The 22,875-nt window shown below is 41.1% G+C and overlaps 2 protein-coding genes across 8 annotated transcripts in view; both read right to left on the reverse strand.

Moving 5' to 3' along the window:
* Positions 1-363, reverse strand: part of ptpn11b (protein tyrosine phosphatase non-receptor type 11b) — a 48,074-nt gene extending 47,711 nt beyond the window's left edge. For both annotated transcript variants that reach the window (XM_034144851.1, XM_034144850.1), the window contains exon 1: positions 265-363. In XM_034144851.1, the coding sequence (XP_034000742.1) occupies positions 265-278 (14 nt within the window). In that variant the 5' untranslated portion in view covers positions 279-363. The remainder of the gene's footprint in view (positions 1-264) is intronic.
* Positions 364-8,763: 8,400 nt separating this feature from the next.
* agrn (agrin) overlaps positions 8,764-22,875 on the reverse strand; it is a 250,779-nt gene continuing 236,667 nt past the window's right edge. For all 6 annotated transcript variants that reach the window (XM_034144791.1, XM_034144790.1, XM_034144789.1 and 3 more), the window contains 3 exons: positions 15,836-16,060; positions 14,473-14,576; positions 8,764-8,957 (listed from right to left, as the gene is read on the reverse strand). In XM_034144791.1, the coding sequence (XP_034000682.1) occupies positions 8,797-8,957; positions 14,473-14,576; positions 15,836-16,060 (490 nt within the window). In that variant the 3' untranslated portion in view covers positions 8,764-8,796. The remainder of the gene's footprint in view (positions 8,958-14,472; positions 14,577-15,835; positions 16,061-22,875) is intronic.

The raw sequence follows: 22,875 nt of genomic DNA on the forward strand, positions 1-22,875 counted from the left end.
ATAGTGTAGCTCTGTGCTAGTTCATAATTTAACCGGCAAACATTTAAAATACATTCTTTAAGTGAAGTTTAAATATGAAGCGTCAAGTGCGTCTCTCACAGGGGTCTGACTGACTGGAGAAAAGTTGAGGCGCCCCTGTTTTCTCTCGCTAGGATCCTCACTTCAGTCTTGCCAGGACAGTCTCTGGCGGCTCGTGCAGTGTGGAGAGGTTTTTCAAAATGACGGTGTTAATAATGAAAGTCTAGAAAAGTAACGCGACTTTACCTGCGAGATGTCATAGCAGTCTCTGGAAGCTGTCAAGTGTCCACAAACGTTTCCCTTTAGCCTCTGCCGAGTTGCTGTGAAGAGTGAGAGCTGTGGAACCTGTGCGAAGAGCTACACATGCCTACTGACACCGTTTCCGGTTAATGCCTTCAAAACCAAAGCCTCGTCTAAAAAAGAATATCACAAAGATAAAGAGATAAGTTTCATGATCATTATCAAATGAATTTATATTAAGGCGTCTGCTCAGGAATCTTTATTTTTGATGTATTTTAAGATGATGTTTATTTGTTTTGAAGTAGTAAAAAAAGGGTGTGAGAAAATACTCTTTTTTATATCAATTAATCGGCTTGGCTTTTTAGTCAACTCAAAACTAACATAACAATTCAGTGGTGTTTTTATAGCACAACATCTTGTTTTAACCCATTATCACCTTTAAAAGGATATTAAAAAAGTGTATCACTTTTATTTTGACAATCAAGCTTCTTTTCCTGTCCAGTTCTGACTAAACCCAGCTAACTTGATGCATTTTAAGAGAACATTGTTAAAGTTCCATGGCATATTTAGGTTTATGAGGGAGGCTTCATAAAGAATATACAGTTGAAAAAACAAACCCAATGAATAGAAGGTTGACTCCTCACTAATAATCGTCTGAGTCACAATGGAAGCTGAACGCAGGGGCACACCCCACTGCACACCTGTTACTGTATAGGCTAACTGTTCATTAATTAACGAGCCAAATCTACACAGCCTTGTTGATCAACTGCTGCCCATTATGTGACGTGGAGGAATTGAATCTGCTTGAGCTAAAAGTATTATAGTGCTCCATTATAAGTAGGCTATATATTATGATATTGCTGGCAACCCTATAAAGCAGCAGGGTAGTGTTAGCAAACTGCTTGTTTTTTTCAGTTTGGATGAAAGTACATTAGTGTTTTTACCATTCAAAAAGTGTTCGTAAGACACAAAACAAGACTACCAGAAAAAATGTACAGCAATATCTCATCAAATCATATTCCCTTTTTAATATTTAATCAATAAATCCAATGTTATACAATAATATTCAGACTTTTTACTCATACACTCACCTCTATCAAGAAGTCATACACATGTCTACTTGTGGTTAACGGTACTGAAAAACAAAGATTGGTTTTCAGTATTTAACAAACATTTTCTTTCCCATTCAGGTCTTTTGTGTTCACCAATGATGCAATAGTAATTACTTGTTAAAGGCCATAACAGGTAAGTCTTTATACTCAACTGTAAATCCAAATATGTGTCAAAACAACAGGGTAAACAAGCAGGCAATCCAAAATAAAAACATTTAACAATGAGTAAGAAAACATATTAGAAAGTCTTATAGTGGTTAAATTATTCAAACGGAACAATAACATGTACTTGTGCGGTGCTTTGCTATTGTACATTCCTGCTATTGTCTTGTGAGAGGTAAGGCAAGTCTAAAAATATATACCTCCTATTCAGTTATACCCTCATGATGGGACAGCCTTCCAGCTCTGAATCTAGGGGGGGGGGGGGGGGAGGAGTAAGAGAGGCAGCATTGACGTCACCAGCCTGTGGTTATCAGTGGAGGTTAATCTACTGGGGGATGGATGGGCTTATGCAATTGTCTGTGAGCTCACAGGCTTCACATCTATGGATTTACTTTTCCACTGTTTGACCCAGAGTGCTGCTGCAGCCTACAGACAAACACTGAGATGATGGAGAAGGGAATTTCGATCTCTCTTCTGTAGCATTTCTGCTGCCAGAGTCTAAGTGTTGTTTTCTCCGCCAAATGCAATGTGCTTCAGGCAGGATACATGGGTTTGAACATAGGCTTGATTGTTTTGGTCTGGTGCGCACTTTAAATGATCCTGTCGCACAATGGGAGGGCTTTACTCTCCGATCGATAGCAAGTGGAATTGATGAGGTTGAGAAAAGGCAAAATATTGGAGTAACACTGAGTGCACATTTAGTGTTTAATAGCCTACTAAACGTGATTGATACAAGACTGAGAAAACAAAGTCATTACCGTTTATAAGCTGCTTTGGATACCCTTTGTATATCTTGTGTTGTTTTTTTAAAAAGAATTATAGGAAAACCGTTATTATACTGCACCTAAACGCACACACTTTATGAAATAGTTTTGGGAAATTACATCACTTTGGCTTCTGCATGTCTGCAAAAAGGTCAATCAAAGTTTCTTTTAGTGTGGTTGTGTGGGGAGGGGGATTGAACTTAAACACTGTAATAGCTGCTATTAAAAATGGTGCCTTGGCCAGAATTATATGATGTAATAATATTAAAGGTATGATATCTTAAAGTCAGCTCTCTCCAGTAGCACTGTATGGGAGAGTGTTTTCTTAGCAACCAGGATGTAAAAGTGATGGCATTTCTTAAGCATTGATTTGTGTAGTAGACAATGATGATAAAATATTGAGTTTAATCTTGAAAAATAGTAAGAATGAAAAGGACGACGCCAATGTGTTTGTGAATTTGAGCTCATTACCTCGATAACAGATCCTGTATAATTTTAGTGGCATTTTTGCTGGCTGTTACCGATGCATGTTATTCAGTTTTAGACTTAGGATATACTTTTCGAAGTGTTTTCAGGCCGCCAAACACTTTCATGTATAAAAATCAATAACTACGGAGGCCGACCCGTGCAAACGTGCTTCAACTGACCGAAACATTTCCATTAGGAGAAACGCGCTGCAGTTTAAAAATAGAAGCATAATAAAAAAACACAAATGTGCCAAAACACATGCAAAGGAAGAAACAACTTCCAAAGCATTCAGAAAACATTCACCAACTTGACGAAACATGCGCAGCGTTTGCTAAAAGCGCTGCAAATACAAAATGCTGCTAGAAGCTAAACATAACAGAAACATCACCGTGCAGACTGATGTCCTGTTGAGTCTACGAGGGACAAAAAGACTCTGAAGCACAAAGCCTAGTCTCCCACCCATGGGAATGGAAACCAGGATGTCCCCTCTACCCTGAGGTGGCTGCTTCTATAGACCCGTGACCTTTGACCCCCTTTTTGCCTTGAGACTTGCAAATCTGCCCGGCCAAAGATAGAAAAAAAATCTGGAAAGGGAAACAAAGAGGACTTATACTGAGAGTGATGCAGCTGGACAGCTGGAGCCTCGTCAGAGAGAAATAACTTTTATTTCCACGTGGACATAAAAAGCTGTGAGAGGAACTTTATTTCACAAAGGGGGTGAGAAGTAGTTTGGTACATGCAGGCTTTTTATTTGAAGGGGGAGAAGCTGTCAAAGGTTTTTAGAAAACATTCTCAGAAGATCATTGAGAGATGTTTCTAAGAACACTTTCACAGATGATGTGGAGGACTCTGGGGCCTGGATTGGCTCGGGTTCAGAGGTCTGATGACATTTCATCCAGAGGGCCTGACTTTGTTGCATCATTCATAACTCCACTTTGACCTTTGAACAAACTGCATTCCCTGAATGCATCTTCTGGACAGAAGGTTGCTCAACACATGAATTAAGATTAGCCTTCTGTGAATCTTGTATACACCGAAACACATATTTAACCGCCAACCCTCTCAAGTCTCTCAGCTTAAAGGGGCCCTGTTATGGGAACTTTTTAGGGTCTTCCCTTTCCCGGGTTTGCAAAGGTTACAATTTCCCTCCAGAGGGAGTTTATCTCCCACACACTCCCCCCCTGCCTGAAACGCCTCACTTTGATTGTTTATTTCTGTAACATAGTGACGTCGTAACACATTATGTAACAATAACGCTTCTATTGGCTAGAGCTCCAACACATCGTGATAGGCTAAGGGGCAGGACATCTCTAAGTGGTTGACCAATCGCAACAGAGCCGGCCAGCTAACCAATCAGAGCAGACTGGGCTCTGGTTTCAGACAGAGGGTGAAAAGAGGTTCTGCAGCACAGGCAGTATGAGAAAAATAAAGAGCTTTTTGAACCTTAAAGCATGGAGACATGTCGCAGTAGAGGCATAGAATACAAATACCCCATTATACAAATGAGCATAATGGGCTCCCTTTAACACCTAAGCAGTGAGAGCTATTTCATTATTTGACTCTATATATGGATTCTGCATTTTGTTTTGGTTTTAATTCCTTTAATCAAACAACTTAGACTCATTAACTTGAAACCGATCTTTCCCCAGAAGGATCCTTCACTGAGCTAAACTATTTCATCAACAGCATTTCATATTTTTAATTAACACAACACGAGATGCAGCGTCCTTCTCCGTCATCAGCAAGGAATAAATTAAACTCGGGCTTAATGAAAATGCTCAAGACAGATTTGGGTTGTACTGAATGATGTATGAAGACGTGTGAAGATTTTCTTTCATTTGAATCGCAGCCTTTCAATTAGCAGTAGGGCGCTACAGATTGCTGTAGGAGATTTGAATTATACGTGTAAATATCACTGGAATGCAGTGTATTGATGTGCGTACGAGCTGGGGAAATTAAATTGCTTTGGATTTGGAAAAACACCTTTTGTCTTGGACGTTTCAATCAGAACAATAAGCGGAAACCTCTCATTAAGACGGAACACAGACTGAAGTCTAAACTTGTGATTGCTTCTATATGCCTGGAAACTAACAATGGAAAGAAGAATGCCTCTGTGAATTCATAATAGAGCTGAGTTTTCCCACCAAATTGTACCTAAATTATTCCAATTTCAACTAATCTGCACCTGGAAATATATGGAAAATACCTCTGGGTGGGCTCTTTTTCCTTCTAATAGCTCTTTTATTACATACAGAAGGACCTGGCCATGACTCAAATGAAATTCTCTATCAGTATTAAACGGCCCCAGGGTTAAGGAATAAAATATGAGCACTAAAATAAGTCCTGGACTAAAATCAAGAATCTTTAGTCCACTAAGTTCCACTTGCCAGCCTTTCAAGGTTTCCTTAATCATAGTTTGATTATTCATCATAGTTTCTAGATATGGAGCTCTTGCTTTATGATAACAGGTGGTCTTATGGGGGAGATTGTAAACCTTGTCTCTGGTTATCAACTGTGTTTTTCTCAAATAAGGGATAGTGGCACTGTGCCAAGGGGCTGCAAAGTTTTAGATTACAAACAGTTCCAATGGCTTCCAAAAGAACAAATGACAGTTAGCATTCGCTTCGGGGGGATCCTTGGAAAATCTTTTCCCATGAAATAGATTTCCTGGCCCCAGTAAAAAATAAGAATCCCTGGTCTATTGCTCTCAGGTCATTTGATGACAACTGAGCCCCTCATCTACTGATAGAGGCCATGGGGGAAATCTCACAAGTTAACCTTGTGTTGAAATGATTTCTTCAAACAAGTTTTCCCTTGATTTCCTGTAGCATCAGATGCAGAAATGTGGCAATAATTAGAAATGTCTCTGGAAACAAATCCCAAGAAATCAAAAGAATGTCCCCGTAGTTCTGTTGGTTTATCCAAAGCTAGATTAAGCTTTTTGGTCTGTGTAAAGACCAGCCTTCATTCTGCATCTGCACATTATTCCTTAACTGGTTGAAAGCTCTGGAAAAGTGGACCTTAGGTTAAGATTTGTAAACAATAATTTCAAGAATAAAATGTCATGTTCAACATGGCCTATGTCAATTATTTTCACTTGCTAACACATTCACTTCTCTGGTGCATTAATACTCTAGCACCAAATGTGTATTAATCTACAGTCCAAGAGTCTCTAAAAATGCACCCGAGTAACAATTGCTTAAAAACTAGCATGCCCAGCTACTCGAGAAAGACACTGAAACCTTACAAAAAGAATATACATATTCTTGTCATTGTAAATCCTCAGGAGGAGTTGTGGGCTTGAGGCCGAGAGCCACAGGTGAAGGAGGGAAGTAAGAAGGCATTTAGAAATACACCAACAACATTTGTTTTTTGATCTGATCACAGGATTTGCTGACTGTTCTGAAGAATACAGAATATTGCCAGCGAAGATTGGTCGAAATGCAAACTCCAAATGGAGTCGAAATCAAGACGGCGGACAAGAAGGGGGTCCATTTGGTTGACATTTTATTTCATGGTGGTAGGAACACAAGACAAAGGTCATAGAGTTAGTAATGTTCAGGTCATGCCACTCGTACGCGGGGCACTGGCCTTTGAGGAGCTTTGCAGTCAGACAGTAGTTTACAGAGGCCGGACATGGAGGGTCATCCACATGTAGACATAAATAAGGAACAGAAAATAGATTCCAAAACAGTAAATAGAAGATCTTTTCGTAAAAAGCCGGAGGGGACATTTGCAGAGCCCCCCCCCCCGGGATTATTTTTGTGTACAGTATGAGCATTATTACTGATATAATTATCATTATTATTATGTATTACTCCTTTACATTATGGGGATGAGGCTAATACACTGGCTAAAATAAGGAAACAGTTATATGGGTGACGTCACCTGCTCAGAGAAGAGGTGATTGGGTTTTTAAGGCAAATAGTTTCAAACCATAGACTGCTATCGTCTTAATGTTCTCGAGTCCATCCGAATACACAGGGATTTCTCCTTTATTAATGTCGCCACCTGAGCGGATCAAATTCAAACAATGGTACAATAAGACCAGTCCAAGGTTAATAGTGCTGGAATTTTAAATGTGTCTTGCATCAGAAAATAAGGGTTTCCTGGTGTGGACACTCAACAACACAGTTATAGCTTCAGGGCTTTCCCTCCCTACATGAGTATATCATCATGTGGGCGACATGGTTCCAGTGTATATTACTAAAAACATAAACCTCCACATATAACACATTTGCTAAGTTCACAAGGGCTGTACAAAAAACAATGATGATTTAAGAAGGAAATTAAGAAAAGAAAAAGTAGCACAAGACCATTCGATACTCGACCATGAACAGGCATGATTTTGTCTCAGAGTATTGCCAAAGTTCTCATATCAAAACAAAGTGTCCTTTAAGTCGGTCAGCGCGGCTTATTGTGGAGCGAAGACGACTTCACCACGTTGCATCAATTCACTGAAAGTTACAGAATTCGCACTAGTAATACAAACCCATGCGTCACTATGTTAATTTGCAAGTACTGTAGGATTATGCATCGGTTTCCCATGTTTGCGGCTGTTATGGCTCCAAAAAGTCACAACAACGTCTTTCTCTGGACAGCCGGAAAACAAAAGAGTCCTCCAGGAATGCTCCGAGGTCAAATACGAAAAGAAATGGAGTCTCAGAAAGAGTTTTTGAAAATATTTCTGTTTGACGGGACATTCCCAAGAGTGGTAGCTCTCCTCATGATAAGATCTCTGCTGGCCTCCTTCCTGTCTGTCCTTCTTCAGTCTTTGCTTTCAGCACCTCCTTAAGGTCAGATATGGTAACAACCTCTTCCCCGTATGCACCATTCAATGTCCTGCAAAACTAACTGCTCCCAGGAAAACATGTTTTAAAAAAAGGCCATAAAAGATACAGGGGATGAACAAATATAAAACATTATTCCGAGCTCAGTGGGAATAAGAGAAACCTTTTTTTCTTTTCAAAATAAAACTAGAAACAAAAACCAGATTCAAACCAACACTGCAGAAGTGCATGCATTTATAGTGGTCATCATTAGTTTGGATTGTAAAACAGAACGCACAATAGTATATGAGAAGCAAAATTCTCCAAAGAGAACCCATCTTACATATTCACAGTCTCAGGTATTATTTATATACTCTATATTTATAACATTTATTCATGTCTTGACTTATGACTAATGATATGCGCGTCATTGTGGAGCGCTCTCTCCGTCATGTCGGCTTGAAGTGTTAGTGAGTCATATTTCAAAACTAGAGGCTCTGATGGGATTCAGATTGAGTGGAGAGTTTTTTTTTCTTTTTTGGGGAGGGCGCTCTGCGATGGGGGTTGATGGAGTGGTCTCGACTGTGTACTTTCTCACCGTAGCAGCTTGACTGATATCTGAAAAGTCCCATTAGGAAAAAACAGCGGGCTACTGGTGGCTGATTACATTAGAGTTTCTTGTGTGGAGTCGCCAGCTGGTCACAGTATCAAAGAGCCACAGTGGGGGGGGGGGGGGGGGGGGGGGGGGGGGGGGGGGGGGGGGGGGAATGTATGTCTATCATGGAGGTACGGTACGGGCCATGCTTGGGGAATGTGGACGATAGATATGGCACCAAGACAAGGCCGTCACCAGAGATCTGCTGCGACGTCCACCAGTGTTCAAGTAATGAGCGAGGAGGGAAAAAAGGAGCAGGCTTCTTTTTTTTTTTTAAGTTGGCGTTTGTTTTAAAACAACAAAACTGACAAGAATAAAATATCTCCCTTTCACAGAGATGCCTGCTTTTTGAAAAAAAGAAGATATATATGAAGGGGCCAGGGGCAGAAAGAAGTGTGTTGTGTTTATGGAGGTGCAGATAAAAAAAAAGAAAGAAACAAATATATAAAACAAAAATTAAAACAACATTTCCTTTCCATATAAAAAGCAATGAAAAGTATACAAAAATAGAAAATAATTACAGCAGGAGACATGGCGCTATGGAGGGAGCGAGTGGGAGGTTTCTTATTTTTCTCCGTTTATTTTCTCAAGATTCGGTCTCTGCTGGGTTATTTGGCGGCGGAGCAGTGTAGTATTTTGGGGCTGTTTAGGGCGTCTTCCACCAGGTGGAGCTCCACGCCGTCCACCACCACATCCTTGATGCAGCCCATGTAGCCCGTGCTGTAGGCTTTGGGCAACCGACGGGCCACCGCCAGCTCCTCCAGACCACCTGGGGGGGGACAGGGGGGTTAATACAGGAAGTTCAGAGTAACACTTATACACACATATTAAAGAAAACCCCAGAAAATCTGAGAATATAATTACTCAAACTACAATTCCGAATCTACAATAAAAATGGTCACTGGCCAACTTTGAGAATTTCACACATTTTTGAATGTTTTCAGACAGACTAAGGGGATGAACAAATTCGAAATACACATTTAGTTGTTTATTTTAAAGAGGCCCTAATATGCTTTTTGATGTTATCTCATTCCTGATGTTTGCAATATAGGTTTTTGTGCATATAAATGGTCTGTCAAGATTAAAATCCCAAAGTTCACTCCGGTAGTGACATCACTACACATTGTACGTGATGGGCTAAGGAGTGGGACATCCCTAAGTGGTTGTCCAATCTCAACAGAGCCCCCTTTAATGGCTGTGTCTATTTCTTTTAGGATTTCTTCTAAATGTACCAAAAGCTGCCTCATTAGCATTTTTAATACACAAGTGGATTAAGTGCAAATACACTGTGTGTGAGCTTTGTTTGCAATAGGGCTGTTATCTCATGTTTTACATTTAGAAGCACACACCAAACTTTCTAGATGTATTGCTTTCTATATTCTAAATGTTTAGTTCAAATAACATTGATAGTAATATGACATTTTGTTGTTAGAAGTATGGTGAAATGTTTTATCTGATTTATGGAATGATGTAAAGCGATGTCTAAACATTCCCTTTGTGAAATGCTTTAAATGTAATATGTCAATATCCAATGTTCAAATGCGTAATTTGCATATTTAAACATTATATTACGGAAACTTGAATTAGCAGAAAGTACTGTTTTGTCAGTTATCAACTGGAGTAGTTTAAATGGTGAAACTAGTATCTGTATTTGAATTATTACCATATTCATATGCAGTATCTCCACTCTAAGGGCTACTGCAGTTATTGGACAAGCACTCAACCTCTAGTTGCTACATTTCCCATAGTGCATTGCATTCCCCACCCAGCTTCTCTCTTACAAATGTTCAAGATTGGAGCCAAAAAAAAAATCCCCAGATGATATCTTCAAGGGTGAAGACATTACACAATTATCATCAAGGTATGCCCCTTTAAAGATAAAAAAAGAGAAAGGATAGGATTTCAGTTCAAGATGAGACCTTGGAGATGCCTTCAAAAGGCTGTACCGGAAATATATGTTCCTAGAAAAATCTATTTCTGGGTCTAAAGTAGTTACTTGTGTTTGTCAGGCTTTGTACTTCTTTTATTCTCATGGCGACGCCAGCGGATGTACATGACAGGTTGACACTTTATATGTCAAAGCGCCATGATCAAAGGCAGAAAGCTTCATGCCAGCCAGAGTTAGTTAAGATAGACGGGAGTGAAGCTTCCCTCATTTGAAACGATGAACAAGTGCTCAAAATGTTCCACTAATGAAAGGTGATGACAGAAAGTAACATTATATATACCTGACATCCTCATTATATCTAATTTGTTTCAGTCTTAAAGGTGGGGTATGTAATTTATTTCAGAAACACTTTTTGTTATATTCCATGGAATGCTCTTAACATCCCGATAGCAATGAATATATTAAATGCTTTGACAATAAATACATAAAAAAATGTCATCTGTGGAAGCCGTAGTACTGTAAAAAGCACGACCAATTATCTGAGCCGGCCCGGCTAAAATAACTGGATGGCCTACCTGCCTGTCAGCCTTCCATCTGTGCACAAACTTATCTCGTGCCCTCATTGGTCATGTGCACGTTCGTGTGTGTTGGAGGAGAGGCTCTGTAAGGAAGTCTGAAGGAAGTGGCAGATTTTTCTCGGCTGCGTAGTTTCAAATTCTAGCGCACTCGAGCTGGTTTCTCCAAAATTACATACCCCACCTTTAAGAGCTAATCGCTAATTTCTCTCCCTAAATATCACCTGTCCATCAAATACTCCGACAGCTTTTCTTTAAGTTTGACTCCTTAGGTGCTGCTCTCTTCTGTGCTAACCACCCACTTCTTCCTGTATTAATTCAAAACAAACCAAAGAGATAAAATAAAAGCCATTTTCTGTGCGACAGGTAGCAAGTCAATGGAAATGGTAAAGGGGCCAAATTACCCCACTTCAAACTACTTTCTATGAAAAAAACAAATCCCTATAAAAACTGTTGGCAGCATGTTCTGGGACACTGTTTCTGAAAAGAGATGTTGCTGTTCAATTTTATTTAAAGGTCCTATGTCATGCTTTTCCGGTTATTACCCGTCCCCTTGTGTGTTATGAAGGTTTTTCTGCATGTAAACAGTCTGCAGAGTCACAACCCCTCAAAGTACACCCTGTAGCGAGTAAAACTCTAACACAGAAAATACCTGGCTATGCTGCTCAAATGGACCCATTGGTCCAAATGGACCAATCCGTGGAGCCGTTACGTTACGTCCGCGGAGCCGTTATGTTAAGTCCGTGGATTGGTCCAAATTGACCAATCCGCGGACTTCCTCACACACTCAATCATTTCTCAGCTGCAGCTCCGCCGATTCCTCCTCCCTGAGACGGCGGGACGCGGCGAGGCTGTGAGTCTGTGTGTGTTCGGGCTGGGTTTTGCTGTGTCTCGCTGTCTCGCAGACGGCCACTGGGCTCACAGGGAGGGGGGGGCAGGAGCTCCAACAAGCCGTTTAGGACAGAGAGTGAATACACATACTATACAGAGATGCTGTATGAGAAACCAATGTGATTTTGGAAAATTGCACAATATAAATCTATTCTAGTATACCTCAACAATGGAATTATGATCAGTAGAAATGGCCATGACATGGGACCTTTAAAGCAAATGTTGTAGAGCTGTAAAATACCAAGTACCATTCACCTTCATTGTAGTGAGGTGGAGAAAAAGACACAAACAATAGATATGTAGTTTAAGGGGCCCTATTATGTTATCTTCAGGTTCATATTTGTACTTAGTGCCTTTACTGCGACATGTTTACATGCTGTAATGGTCAAAAGGCTCTTTATTTTTTCTCATATGTCTGATGAGTCACGCTGTGTGTGTCCGTCAGGAAACACGCTGTTTACAAACAGTTCCTGCAAACATCCACTGATAAATTGCGATGTTAACAACCTCATGATAACCTCATATTTTTTTAACTTAGGATCGTATACCTGTGTTTAGTCTAGAAAAAGGTAAATGTGTGCATTTTATTATAAAGTTGTGTATATTTACAGACTGTTGCAAAAACTAAGAAGCTTATAAACATCAGGTTTAAAACTAAAAGAGCTTTACAAAAAAGTAACAATTAAAGATGTTTGGAGTTTTATTTGAGTTATTAATTTACATTTTTTGTCTAAGAGATGCTGATTTGAAACCGTTGTTACATACAGTTACGGCATTTCCTGTTTCTGCCGGAGAGAGGGGAGTTTGTCCCAAAGCTTGCCGCTGTATTTACTCCCTCCATCTGACAGGAGGGAGCCTCGTTGAGCCGCGAGTGTCACTCCACAGAGTTCACTCCGTCACGGAGGGGTAAGTGTGTAGGGGTAGGGTGTAGGGCGTGGTTTGGGATTGGGCCTATATGTGTTGGAGCGCTACCCAATATAGGCGCAAGTGTTTCATAGTGATGCCCCTATCTGACGTAAGTAAACAGAGGAGTTTAATCGAGCAAGAAACTCTCTCTGGAGGGACCTTTGGGATTTGAGTCTTTGAAGACCATTTAAATGCACAAACATCTACATAACACACTACAGGAAAGAGAAAAACACCAACAAGCATGATAGGACCCCTTTAAATTGATTCTTTATGAAAACATGTTAGAAATGGCTGTCTTTTAAGCCTCTGAAATATGAAGGTTTCTTGATTTTCCCTATTTTATATCATATCAAAGGATCATTTCTTTGGATTTGAGACTGACGAAATTAGACATTTACGGACTTTTAGTGGATTTTCCTGTATTTCCTGACATTTTGTATACCAAACGATTAATCTAGAAGATAATCAGATTCATCTGGGATTGCAGCGCTACAAGAGATAAAAGGAAACACTTGTAATTTTACTCAAAATGAGCCTTTGAAGCACTTGTGCGCTGGATGCAAATTGTCTCACTAAAGCGTTTTATCTATCAGTCATAGAACGTTTTAAAAATGGAAATCTCTTAATATGAACATATTGTGGATTCGTACTTCAAAGTGTTTCAGCCCCTTGTATCTTCCATTCAGCTTTAACTTTCCTGCACTTTTTCTTCCTATTTTCTTCTTATACCGTCCTTTTGAGGAGACGTGGTGACCTAATTGCTGGGTGTGCTGTTGCCTACTTTCTCCTTTTGATGATGTGTTGAGCTTCCCTTCTTTGAGCCAGCACGCTCAAAGTCATTAGTGTCTCTCAATAAATCAGCGTGAAAAGTCTTTATGGAGAGTTTGAGATCTGTTACTGGGAGAGTTTCTGACCCCAGGTTTTGATGTTTTACCTGCTCTCGGTCTCCCTCTCTATCTACACTTCCAGAACTCTCCAGCATCCTCCTCCTTCTCCTCCCTGTTTTCTCTCTTTCTAATCTGTCTGGCTGAGAGTTCATTTCACCAACGAGCTCCTTACATCCCCTGCCCCTAACCCCTCTAATCGGATTGCGCGCCTCAGAATCGGGGATCGACAGGGCTAATTTCATGCAAGTTACAGATGAATTAATGATGAACAGTCTGAAGGGGATTTAAAAAGGAGAAGGGCTCTCGACGGGGGGGCTGTGTGAGGATTATGTATTCCTGCTGCAGGCTCTCAGCACCTGTTCTGGCGCTCTGCCTCCCTGTGAGTGTTTGTGTACCTGAGTACACCTCTACATGCAGCCTCTCTTCTAAGTCACTCTGCACTCAAAAGGAAAAAAACATGACTTTATTTCAATGTTATTTCCTCCGAATGCTCTATACCGCTGTGCCGTGTGTGTTCTTTCAGAAAAGCCATTTCTCCGAGCTAAGTTCAGACCAAATATGAGAAGCAGATAACAAGGCAGCTTGGTCATTTTTAATTCAGGAGAGCAGACAACTTTTCACTCAGACAGCCTTTCATTTCTCAAGTCAATACCTGAATGGGCTCGGACACTTTTCTTTTGCCCAAACCGCAATGTTTTTTCCCCGTCTGAGACTTTGCTTATCCTCTGCAATGCCAATGAGTTCATTGCTCATTTTTGGCAGCGCGTTGGAAGAAAGAGTAGTACAGAATTACAAGTATTCCCTTGACTTTCTTTTACATTTGTGGGTACCAGTGACGGTCATATTGGTTCCTCTACTCTGACATGTGCTTAAATGTTTGTAAAGTGCTTTATGCGAGAGAGAAACTCTGTCTGGACAGAACTTTTCGGATTTGAGCCTTTCCAGACGATTTACATGCACAAAAACCTATACAACCTATGAAGGAAAACCCCTTGAAAACCATGAAAGGGCCGGTTTAGGAGAAAATGTTAATGTAGGAATTTAACTTGTGATGGAGTATTTTGACAGAAATGTATTGGTACTTTTATTCAACTAAAGATCTGAATGCTTCTTTCACCAGTGGTGGGGACCTACCGAGCCACAGCGCTCCGTCTGTGTCCAGCTGCGTGGCTGCCAGGGGCGACGACCCTGTTACCGCTGCCTCATTGCCGACCTGCAGAGAGCCGTCTCTGAGTGCTCTGAGGAGGAGAAAGAAGAAGAAGAGAAAGTTGAAAAGTGATGCATGCATGGCATGGTGAATAGCTGTAAATTGGAGTTTCATTTAATCTCAAGCATCGAGACTCCATTGCTGTGCTGCCAGCGCACTAAGCACTCCCATAACTGCCTTTGCCAAGCAGCGTTCTAAATGTGCCTGTCTACAAAGCTAACAGATGTCGCGAGAGCGCCATTCATTGTAGGTGGCTCGGCGCTACGCATTAGCGCGCACTTAAGAATTGTGGCGACGGGGCTAATTTGAACCCATTAAAGTGTGTTTCCAGCAGTGAGAGGGTGTCGTTAACGGCAAGCCGCAAACACAGATATCTATGTAACCACATGCTGCGGTTTACACCATCATCACATTCAAATTATGTCATCTCATGTGGCCTCCCTGCAAAAGCCTGGGATGTTTGGATGCAGCGTCTTCTTTCGGAGGATCGATTAGTCTCGCTTTACATGATGAAGCCGATCTAATTATCCCCCCCGATTCTTTCACCCACAGCCACGTTTGAAAGCAAATGTTGGGCAGAGATAAAGCAGAGATCCCGTGGAAGGTGTTAAGTGGGTCGTTCTCAAAGTTCAGGAAGTTAATTTGTTTCTAATGAAGGAATCCGTTAATGTGACATCGCTGTGTGGCAAAAATAAATCTGTGCTTTGTTTTTTTTATACATCTGAATGAAGATTCATGTGCTAAACTAAAACCTTTGTTAGTGTGACTAATGTGTGAGTGATTTATTTGGTGTACACTCTAAACTCATGCTGTACGTGTATAAGACTGAAGTATGAGATAAACACTATTACTAGTGTCAACCTTAATGATAAGAAAGGTTTTATTTTATGATTCTATTCATGCTGATTCTATATTAAGGATTCAAATAGGATCAACATATCTAATAAGAATGCTGTATGTATACATTATATACATACACTTTTTTTATATATAATTTATTCCTTTTCTGGATACATTACCGCTAACGTGCCATATGTTTTGGGATGCTGCCGCGTTTTCTTCCTTTTTGAACGATATTAACGTGGCTAAGCAATTCCATGCTCGGTGCGTCATACTCATGCATGACCGGCATGAAAATAACCTTAATGTGAAACTAATCAGAGGCATCTCAGTGCAGGGGGATCACTGTCTAGCATTGAATTCATGCTTCAGATCACACACCGTTCGCAGCAACACAAACACAATATGGATTAAGTGTAATCCCGGGGTAACAGCTGATCCGCGGCTCACCTGCTGGCCTTGATGCGTATCCAGCGGTTGGTGTTGACGCGCACCGAGGAGCGCAGCACCACGGGCTTGGAGCCCAGGTCGTATGTCATCTGGATGTGTCCGTCAACGATGGCCAGGGCGATGTAGTCGGAGCGCTCCACGCCCTTCCCGCTCCACAGCACCAGGCCCTGGGTCGCCTCCGTCCGGATGCTCAGCTCAAATTTGTTCACCAGCAGAGCCTTCTCGCTGCGAGGACAGGAAGCACATCAGTTAGCTATTTGGACTGATTTTTCAAAGAGAGAGCTAACCTTTGGCATACATAGCCTTTGTCATGTATGGCATATGTGAAACGAGAAATCTCTGCTGTACATTACCCATGATTCATTGACATGGTTTTCTACAGTCTTACGTGTTTTTAAAGCTGAGCTAAGGAGTAGGAGGGAGCTGTTTTGATATTAGCTTCCCTACATCCTACTGAGCCTGTACTGCATTGCTGCTCAGTGCTTTCTGTGTGTGCGTGTGTTTGTGTGTGTGTCTTGAGGCAGCTTTTTGATCTCTAGTCCCTCGAGCTGCGGGGGTGATTTGGATGCAAAGACTTGGCGACTTCCACCTTACCACTGTACGTCACTGCCACTGGTGGGTGAGGGAAACTCAACACATTGATGTGCTCCTACTGTACCCTCACACATACAGTCCTGCATACAAACACCCTAACAGAGTCCTGAAGAGATAAATAGCCGACATCCAGGGTCACAACTTCAATCTGTGTGTATGTGTGCGATTGTGTGTGTGTGTCATCAATCAGCATGTGTGCAAAGGTCTGCACATCTGCCAAGTGGATCTACTTCCACCTTCTTCAAAGGGTATCCGAACACAAAGACACAGACAAGGTGAGGACACGTACAACAAAGAACAAATTACACGTGGATTTGGTAAAATAAAAACAAGAGCTGGAGACAAAGATTAGACAAGACAGACGACAAGACAAAGGAGCAAGCATAGCAAACAAAGAGGCTCATGGGAGTACAAATAGGACAGGAAATGGGAAAGAGAAACTGGCAACTTCTCCTTACACTGTAGGAGTATTCCCTCATTTTCTTTTCATTATGGAGCAAGAATAAAAAGAGCATTGGTAAAAGAGTCATGGGATGGTATGTAACTTTGAGTTTTTTAACTGCTGGCCTCATGTTAGGCCACTTTGACCCCTGAGGCTAACAGTAATAGTGGTTCACCTCAGCAGAAGTGGGGAACGAATCAAGTAACTGCTTCAAAAGCATGCTTTGGTTGGAAACTTGACCCCCTTGATTAACTAAAACTGCTGAGGTAAACACGAACAAAAAAGAATGATTCAGGAGAATGTTTATTTTCTCCAAAGAGAGAAAAAAAACACAGCTCAGTGTACCCTCTCCTGGCAAACCCTCAAAGAGCTTACAGGGCCCTATAAATCTCCATCGGAGCGGCGTGTCGGTGATAAGGTCAAGGTTATTAAAAGTGCAGAATATATCATGAATAAAACAACGCCGGCACACCGCATATACACCACTGACTTCACAGATTGCTGGTGTGTTTCTCTTTGGAAATAGGATTTTTATCTATCTCTTATATGTATTCAAATTCAAAAGCTTTTTCAGAGTGCCGTCCTTTATTCCATCTCTAGGTGGCAGTAGTGGTTAGAATAATAACAAGCCATCAGGGAGGACAGCTGCTGCAGAGAGGCTGGCTCCTTCTGTGCTCCTTATCAGAGCTCTGAACTTCAGAATTAATTGAGGCTCTTTGTGATTCCTATTGGTAACTCTATCTCGATAATGGGAACAATGCTGTCTCTGGGGAGGAGGGTTTAGCCCTGTGAGAGGTCGGGGAGGGGTTGTCTGGAGAGGAACGGAGGGGATGAGGAGATGAGAGGCGAGTGGAGGAAGTCCAAAAAAGCGTTTTGAGAGACTCACCTCTGGTCAGATGGGTTCTCCAGAGACTCGGGACTTAAGGGAGCAGGGGGAGAAAGTCAACGGCATGCAGTGTAAGCGCAAGAGGCCAGAAGGAAAGAAGGAAGGAGGGGAAGGGGAGGATGTTGTGAGCCCACTGGGTGACTCACAGACTAGTTTAGACCTGGAGCTGCAAAAAAGCATAACTTATCCGCTCTACTACAGTATCGACTGAGTCAACAGTCGATAACAACTGCTGTGTGATCATGGGAAGTATGTAGCTTAGCCCGGATCACAACACAACCATAAAAGAAGGATCTCAAAGGAACTCGTCTGATCAAGACGGATGAAAAATGCACCATAATGCCCTAGAGATAAGAATTGCAGCATTTTAAAGGGGACATATTAATATTTTCAGTTTCATACTGGCTATTTTGGGTTTGTTACAAAACCATGTTTACTTGCTTTAAATGTAAAAAAAAAACACATTATTTTCATTATATGGTCTGTCTGAATATACCTCTGTTTACCTTCTGAGTGAAACACCTAGTTTTGGCCCCTGTCTCTTTAAGACCAACTCTAAAAAGCCAGTTAGTTTTGGTTGGCTTGGAAACAAATTGCAAAGGTGGTTCCCTAGCCTTTGGTTGAGATTTTTGTGAAATATTTGTGTTGTAAAATGATTTGTTGGCTGGTAGGACCCCATATGCCTTAAATGTATATGCACACTGACTGATATTTCCCCTTTAAACGTGAGCATCAAGATGAAATACACTCATGGTCCACACAGGTACGAAGGCCACCTTAAGGTCCAATTATGTACTTACTACTTTGAATTCATGATACAGCAAGCCACAGTGCAGCCGCAATTACCTTCTGTCTCGAGATGGAAGCCGTGATTGAGAAAAATTGGGCAATTCTTTAAAAAAAATGTGGTCAAGCACCATATCAGTTGCGAGTCATGGTAAGATATGATTTGTCACGGAAATAATAAGCTTGAGCAAATCAACCCAAGCCTTTAGATATGGGCAGAGAGGTGAAGGGGGAGCGTTCAAAGGGTGCTGTAAATAGTAACGGCAGAATTAACCTGAGGTGAGCGCTTGACATTTTGGCCTCGCCAGCTCTTAATGGCCCCTCGAGAAATGTTTTCATTTCCCTTTACAAAATCAAATTATGCCAAATTGATCGGAACGCCTTCAGAGTGCTCGCGCCAAGGCTCCAGTTTGCTTAGGTTCACCCTCATTGTGGCCCTTAGTAAATGTGACATCCATTTAACTTTTGACAGTCTGGCTCCAAGGACCACTGTCCCCTCCCGCTAAGTGAGATTGATGCCCATGGCTACACAGTGCAGAGAGATCTCAATTGGAGGTCTGATCTACAAAAGGAAGACAAATCTGTGATTAACATGTCACTGCCTCGCTCTACCACCCGACTCGGTAATTATTCACAATTGCAGTTAGAGATCTGGCAAAAAAACTAAAAATGACAGAAGCCCTGGCATGAATTGGAACGCTGGGCTGAATCCTGTCGGCTTAATTTGAGCTAAACTCTCGCCTCGTCGCTTTGTGGGATCTTTTAAAGAGTAGGTTACTTACCGAGCTAATGAGCTGCAAGAAAAACCCTTAACAGCTAAGTCATGACCGAAGGCTTTCCCAAGCAGGAACTCTACAGGCACCAGAGACTAGGTTAAGGGGTATTAAGTATATCCTCCTCCTGTAGTTTTCAAGGGGTCTCGTTCATTTACCACATAACAGATTCAGCGTATAGGCAATTCATTTTGTTTATGAACGAGTTACAACCATGCACACAGTATTGCACATTCTTTGTACAGCAATTCATTTTCTCTGAGGGAGTTGAGCACAATGCTAATCATGCACACATTCATGCTTCCTTTTGCACTGGGATAAATGAGGCTGCAAAATGTATTTCAAGTAATGAAATCTGTCAAATTAAATCATGGATATGGAGCTCGAACGTAAAATCTGACTTCAAGATGATTTCTGCGTGGGAAAATATGACCAGTTACTGAATGTACTTTAATTGATTCCTTTGGGTTAACTATAAAAAATGGATTATCTTTTGGGGTTGCTGTTAGTTAGGCTTGATTTGAAGCTGGGCAAATACCCAGTCGTAAAGTCTACTTACTCTGGGATCTCATTGGTCAGTTGGCTTGAGTGAAAAGGAAAGACAGTGAAGGACATTTATATGAGACAACACATGTGGGGACAAGGACAAGTGAGGTCAGACTGAAGGACAGGACAAAGGTCACACAACTGGAACGCTGCGACCGCGGACAAACAGCAAAGATACAGACAACGACACAAACATACACATATCGACAGAGTTCTGTGTGTGGACGGGAGTCGTGCGTCTGCATGGAGACTCTGATGATCTGCAGGCTGCGGCCCTGTTTTCACACCTGAGTGTTTGTGTGAGGAGCTGCGAGACGTAGATATAGAGCAGTATGCTTGATGTCGTCTCAGGTTTGTCACATGAACATTTTTGTTTACGGCAACCTGGAGGCGAGCTCTTGCCAGCCTTGTAGATGGATGGAAGAGTAAACATTTCTCATCAGCTGCCTAAAGGAGAGAGAGAGCAAGCGCATTTCGTGGCATCTGCAGGCAGTGGCAAGAGAAGGTTTACGGTAGCTGCCACTCGCCTTCCGTGGCAAATGCTGCTGTTTAAACCCGTATTTATCATGTAAAATGTCGCTGTTTAGGCATGACTTTATCGAACTGATCTGTACACAGGACTGATGTGCGATCTCTATTTTTCGAAAAAATTTAAAATGATAATTTCTATTAGATTTTACTTGGAGAACGTGGTTTGTTAAAAATAAATAAACATGCTATTTTTCTGATAATACTCAAGATATATTATAAGTAAATAAAGACAACTTATTGACATTAAGATCTATCATTATTGACCAGAGGTGGGAAGTAGGCTAACTAAATACATATACTCAAGTACTGTACTTATGATTTATAAATAGCCTACTTGTGCTTTAGTTGAGTATTTAAATGATATGTTACTGTACTTAGTTTCTACCCCACTACATTCAGAGGTAAATGGCTTTTACTCCACTACATTTATTTAATACCTTTAGTTACTTTACAGATTCTGATTAATGGTGTGAAATATAATCAAGTGTTAAATCAGACTTTAGTTCCACCTGGAGTAAATTCACAAGCTACCCTGCAGTATACAAAGTCATTAAAACTAGCTGCACCTTTACCAGCTTTCATAACACTTTAATGATCAATCATTATAATGAAAACATGTAATATGTACTTTAAGTATATGTTGATGCTAATACTTTTGCACTTTTACTTGAGTAACATTTGAATGCAGGACTTTTACTTGTAACAGAGTATTCCTACATTCAGGTACTTCTACTTTTACTTAACACTAGAACCGCCAGGGGTCGCTGTATAGCCTACCTAAAACCGCCAACGGGTAAAATGTACCCACTATTAGAATGCATTGATTTTCAAGGTACAATGTTATTTTATTTATCATACTAGAACACAGGGTTAATAGTGAGTTTTGCCACTACTCGCCGTGGCATGTGCCGCGGCATTTGCAGGCAGTGGTAGCTACTTCCGGCATCTGCCACAGATGAACGGTTTACGGTAGCTGCCACTCGCCTTCCGTGGCAAATGCTGCTGTTTAAACCCGTATTTGCAGATGCCACTACTCTGTGGCATCTGTGGCAGGTACTTCCCGCATCTGCCACAGATGCCACTACTCGAGTCGTGGCCACACCTGCCACAGATGCCACTACTCATGGCATCTGTGGCAGGTACTTCCGGCATCTGCCACAGATGCCACTACTTACCGTGTCTGCAAAGAACTAGTTGATGTCCAGCATTACAAATTGTTCGCCAGTTTCGAAAATCAATAAAAGGGTTGGATAACAAAAACATGAATTGTGTCTTGCTTTTTTAATAGACTTTAATGATTGTCTAAACGGAATAACATGGTTTGTTTAGATTCACTGATATCAATATCAAATAAGAATCATCTGAAGCATTGAGAAATGTTGCCGTGTATATAGCCTATACTATTTTTGGATTTGGTTATTCTTAATGTCTTTCTCAAATAGTCAAAAACGTATGATTTCGAGACAAAAAAGTGTATTTGTAACGTAGATTAGGCAAACTGTAAGAGAGTATATAATGCAAAATAATGCAAATTAAGTACATATGCCTATATTTAAAATAACACATTTATACATGTGTACAATAAATATAACTGTCCTTTGCCTCATTTAAGTATAAATCTTAGCATCTCACTAGCAGTGGCAACTGCAATCAGTTGCAGCTGCCCTAAGTCTGTAGCCAAGTCTAATAACACCAGTGTACACGTTGCTGTGTCAATACAGATATTTATTTGTTAATTATTTGTCTTTACTAGTAATAATACACCTGGTTTATCATAGCAAGCAGTGGAAACTCCCCTCCAAAGCGACAATTGCCAAGAGAAGCAATGTCAGCTGGGCTTGCGTTGCAACTCACTCGCCAATGTTTCTCTCTTTTATTACAATATATTTTTAGTACTATCATAAATATAGCACGTTTTTTTATTTAAAAAAACCAAGTCCTCCAAGTAAAATTGAATAGAAATGATAATTTATAATCTTTTTTGAAAAATAGAGATCGCTCATCAGTCCTGTGTACAGATCAGTTCGATAAAGTCATGCTTAGCGACATTTTACACGATAAATACGGGTTTAAACAGCAGCCTTTGCCACGGAAGGCGAGTGGCAGCTACCGTAAACCTTCTCTTGCCCCGGCATCTAGTGGCAACTCCCGTTAAGCAGCGGCAGATGCCTCGGCAAGTAGTGGCATCTGTGGCAGATGCCGGAAGTACTTGCCACTGCCTGCAGATGCCATGAAATGAGCCAGGCCCTACTGCTAAAGGGACAGGATTTATCTTTTTTAACACCTGCTCCAAAAACAATTTTACACCAAAGATGATCGTTTTTTCTCTTTACAAGGCGTTAAAAAGTTCAGGTGAGATGTGCCAGTTTTAATGAGAAAACTTATACACATATTAGAAACAGAATCAAATTGTAATCATGTGAACTTGTTGTCCGTGAGACAGCGGGAGACCACAGAGCGTACTGGGCGCGCTCAGGGCAGC

Source organism: Trematomus bernacchii, unplaced genomic scaffold (assembly GCF_902827165.1).
Source record: "Trematomus bernacchii unplaced genomic scaffold, fTreBer1.1, whole genome shotgun sequence".
In the NCBI taxonomy this organism is placed as follows: Eukaryota; Metazoa; Chordata; class Actinopteri; order Perciformes; family Nototheniidae; genus Trematomus; species Trematomus bernacchii.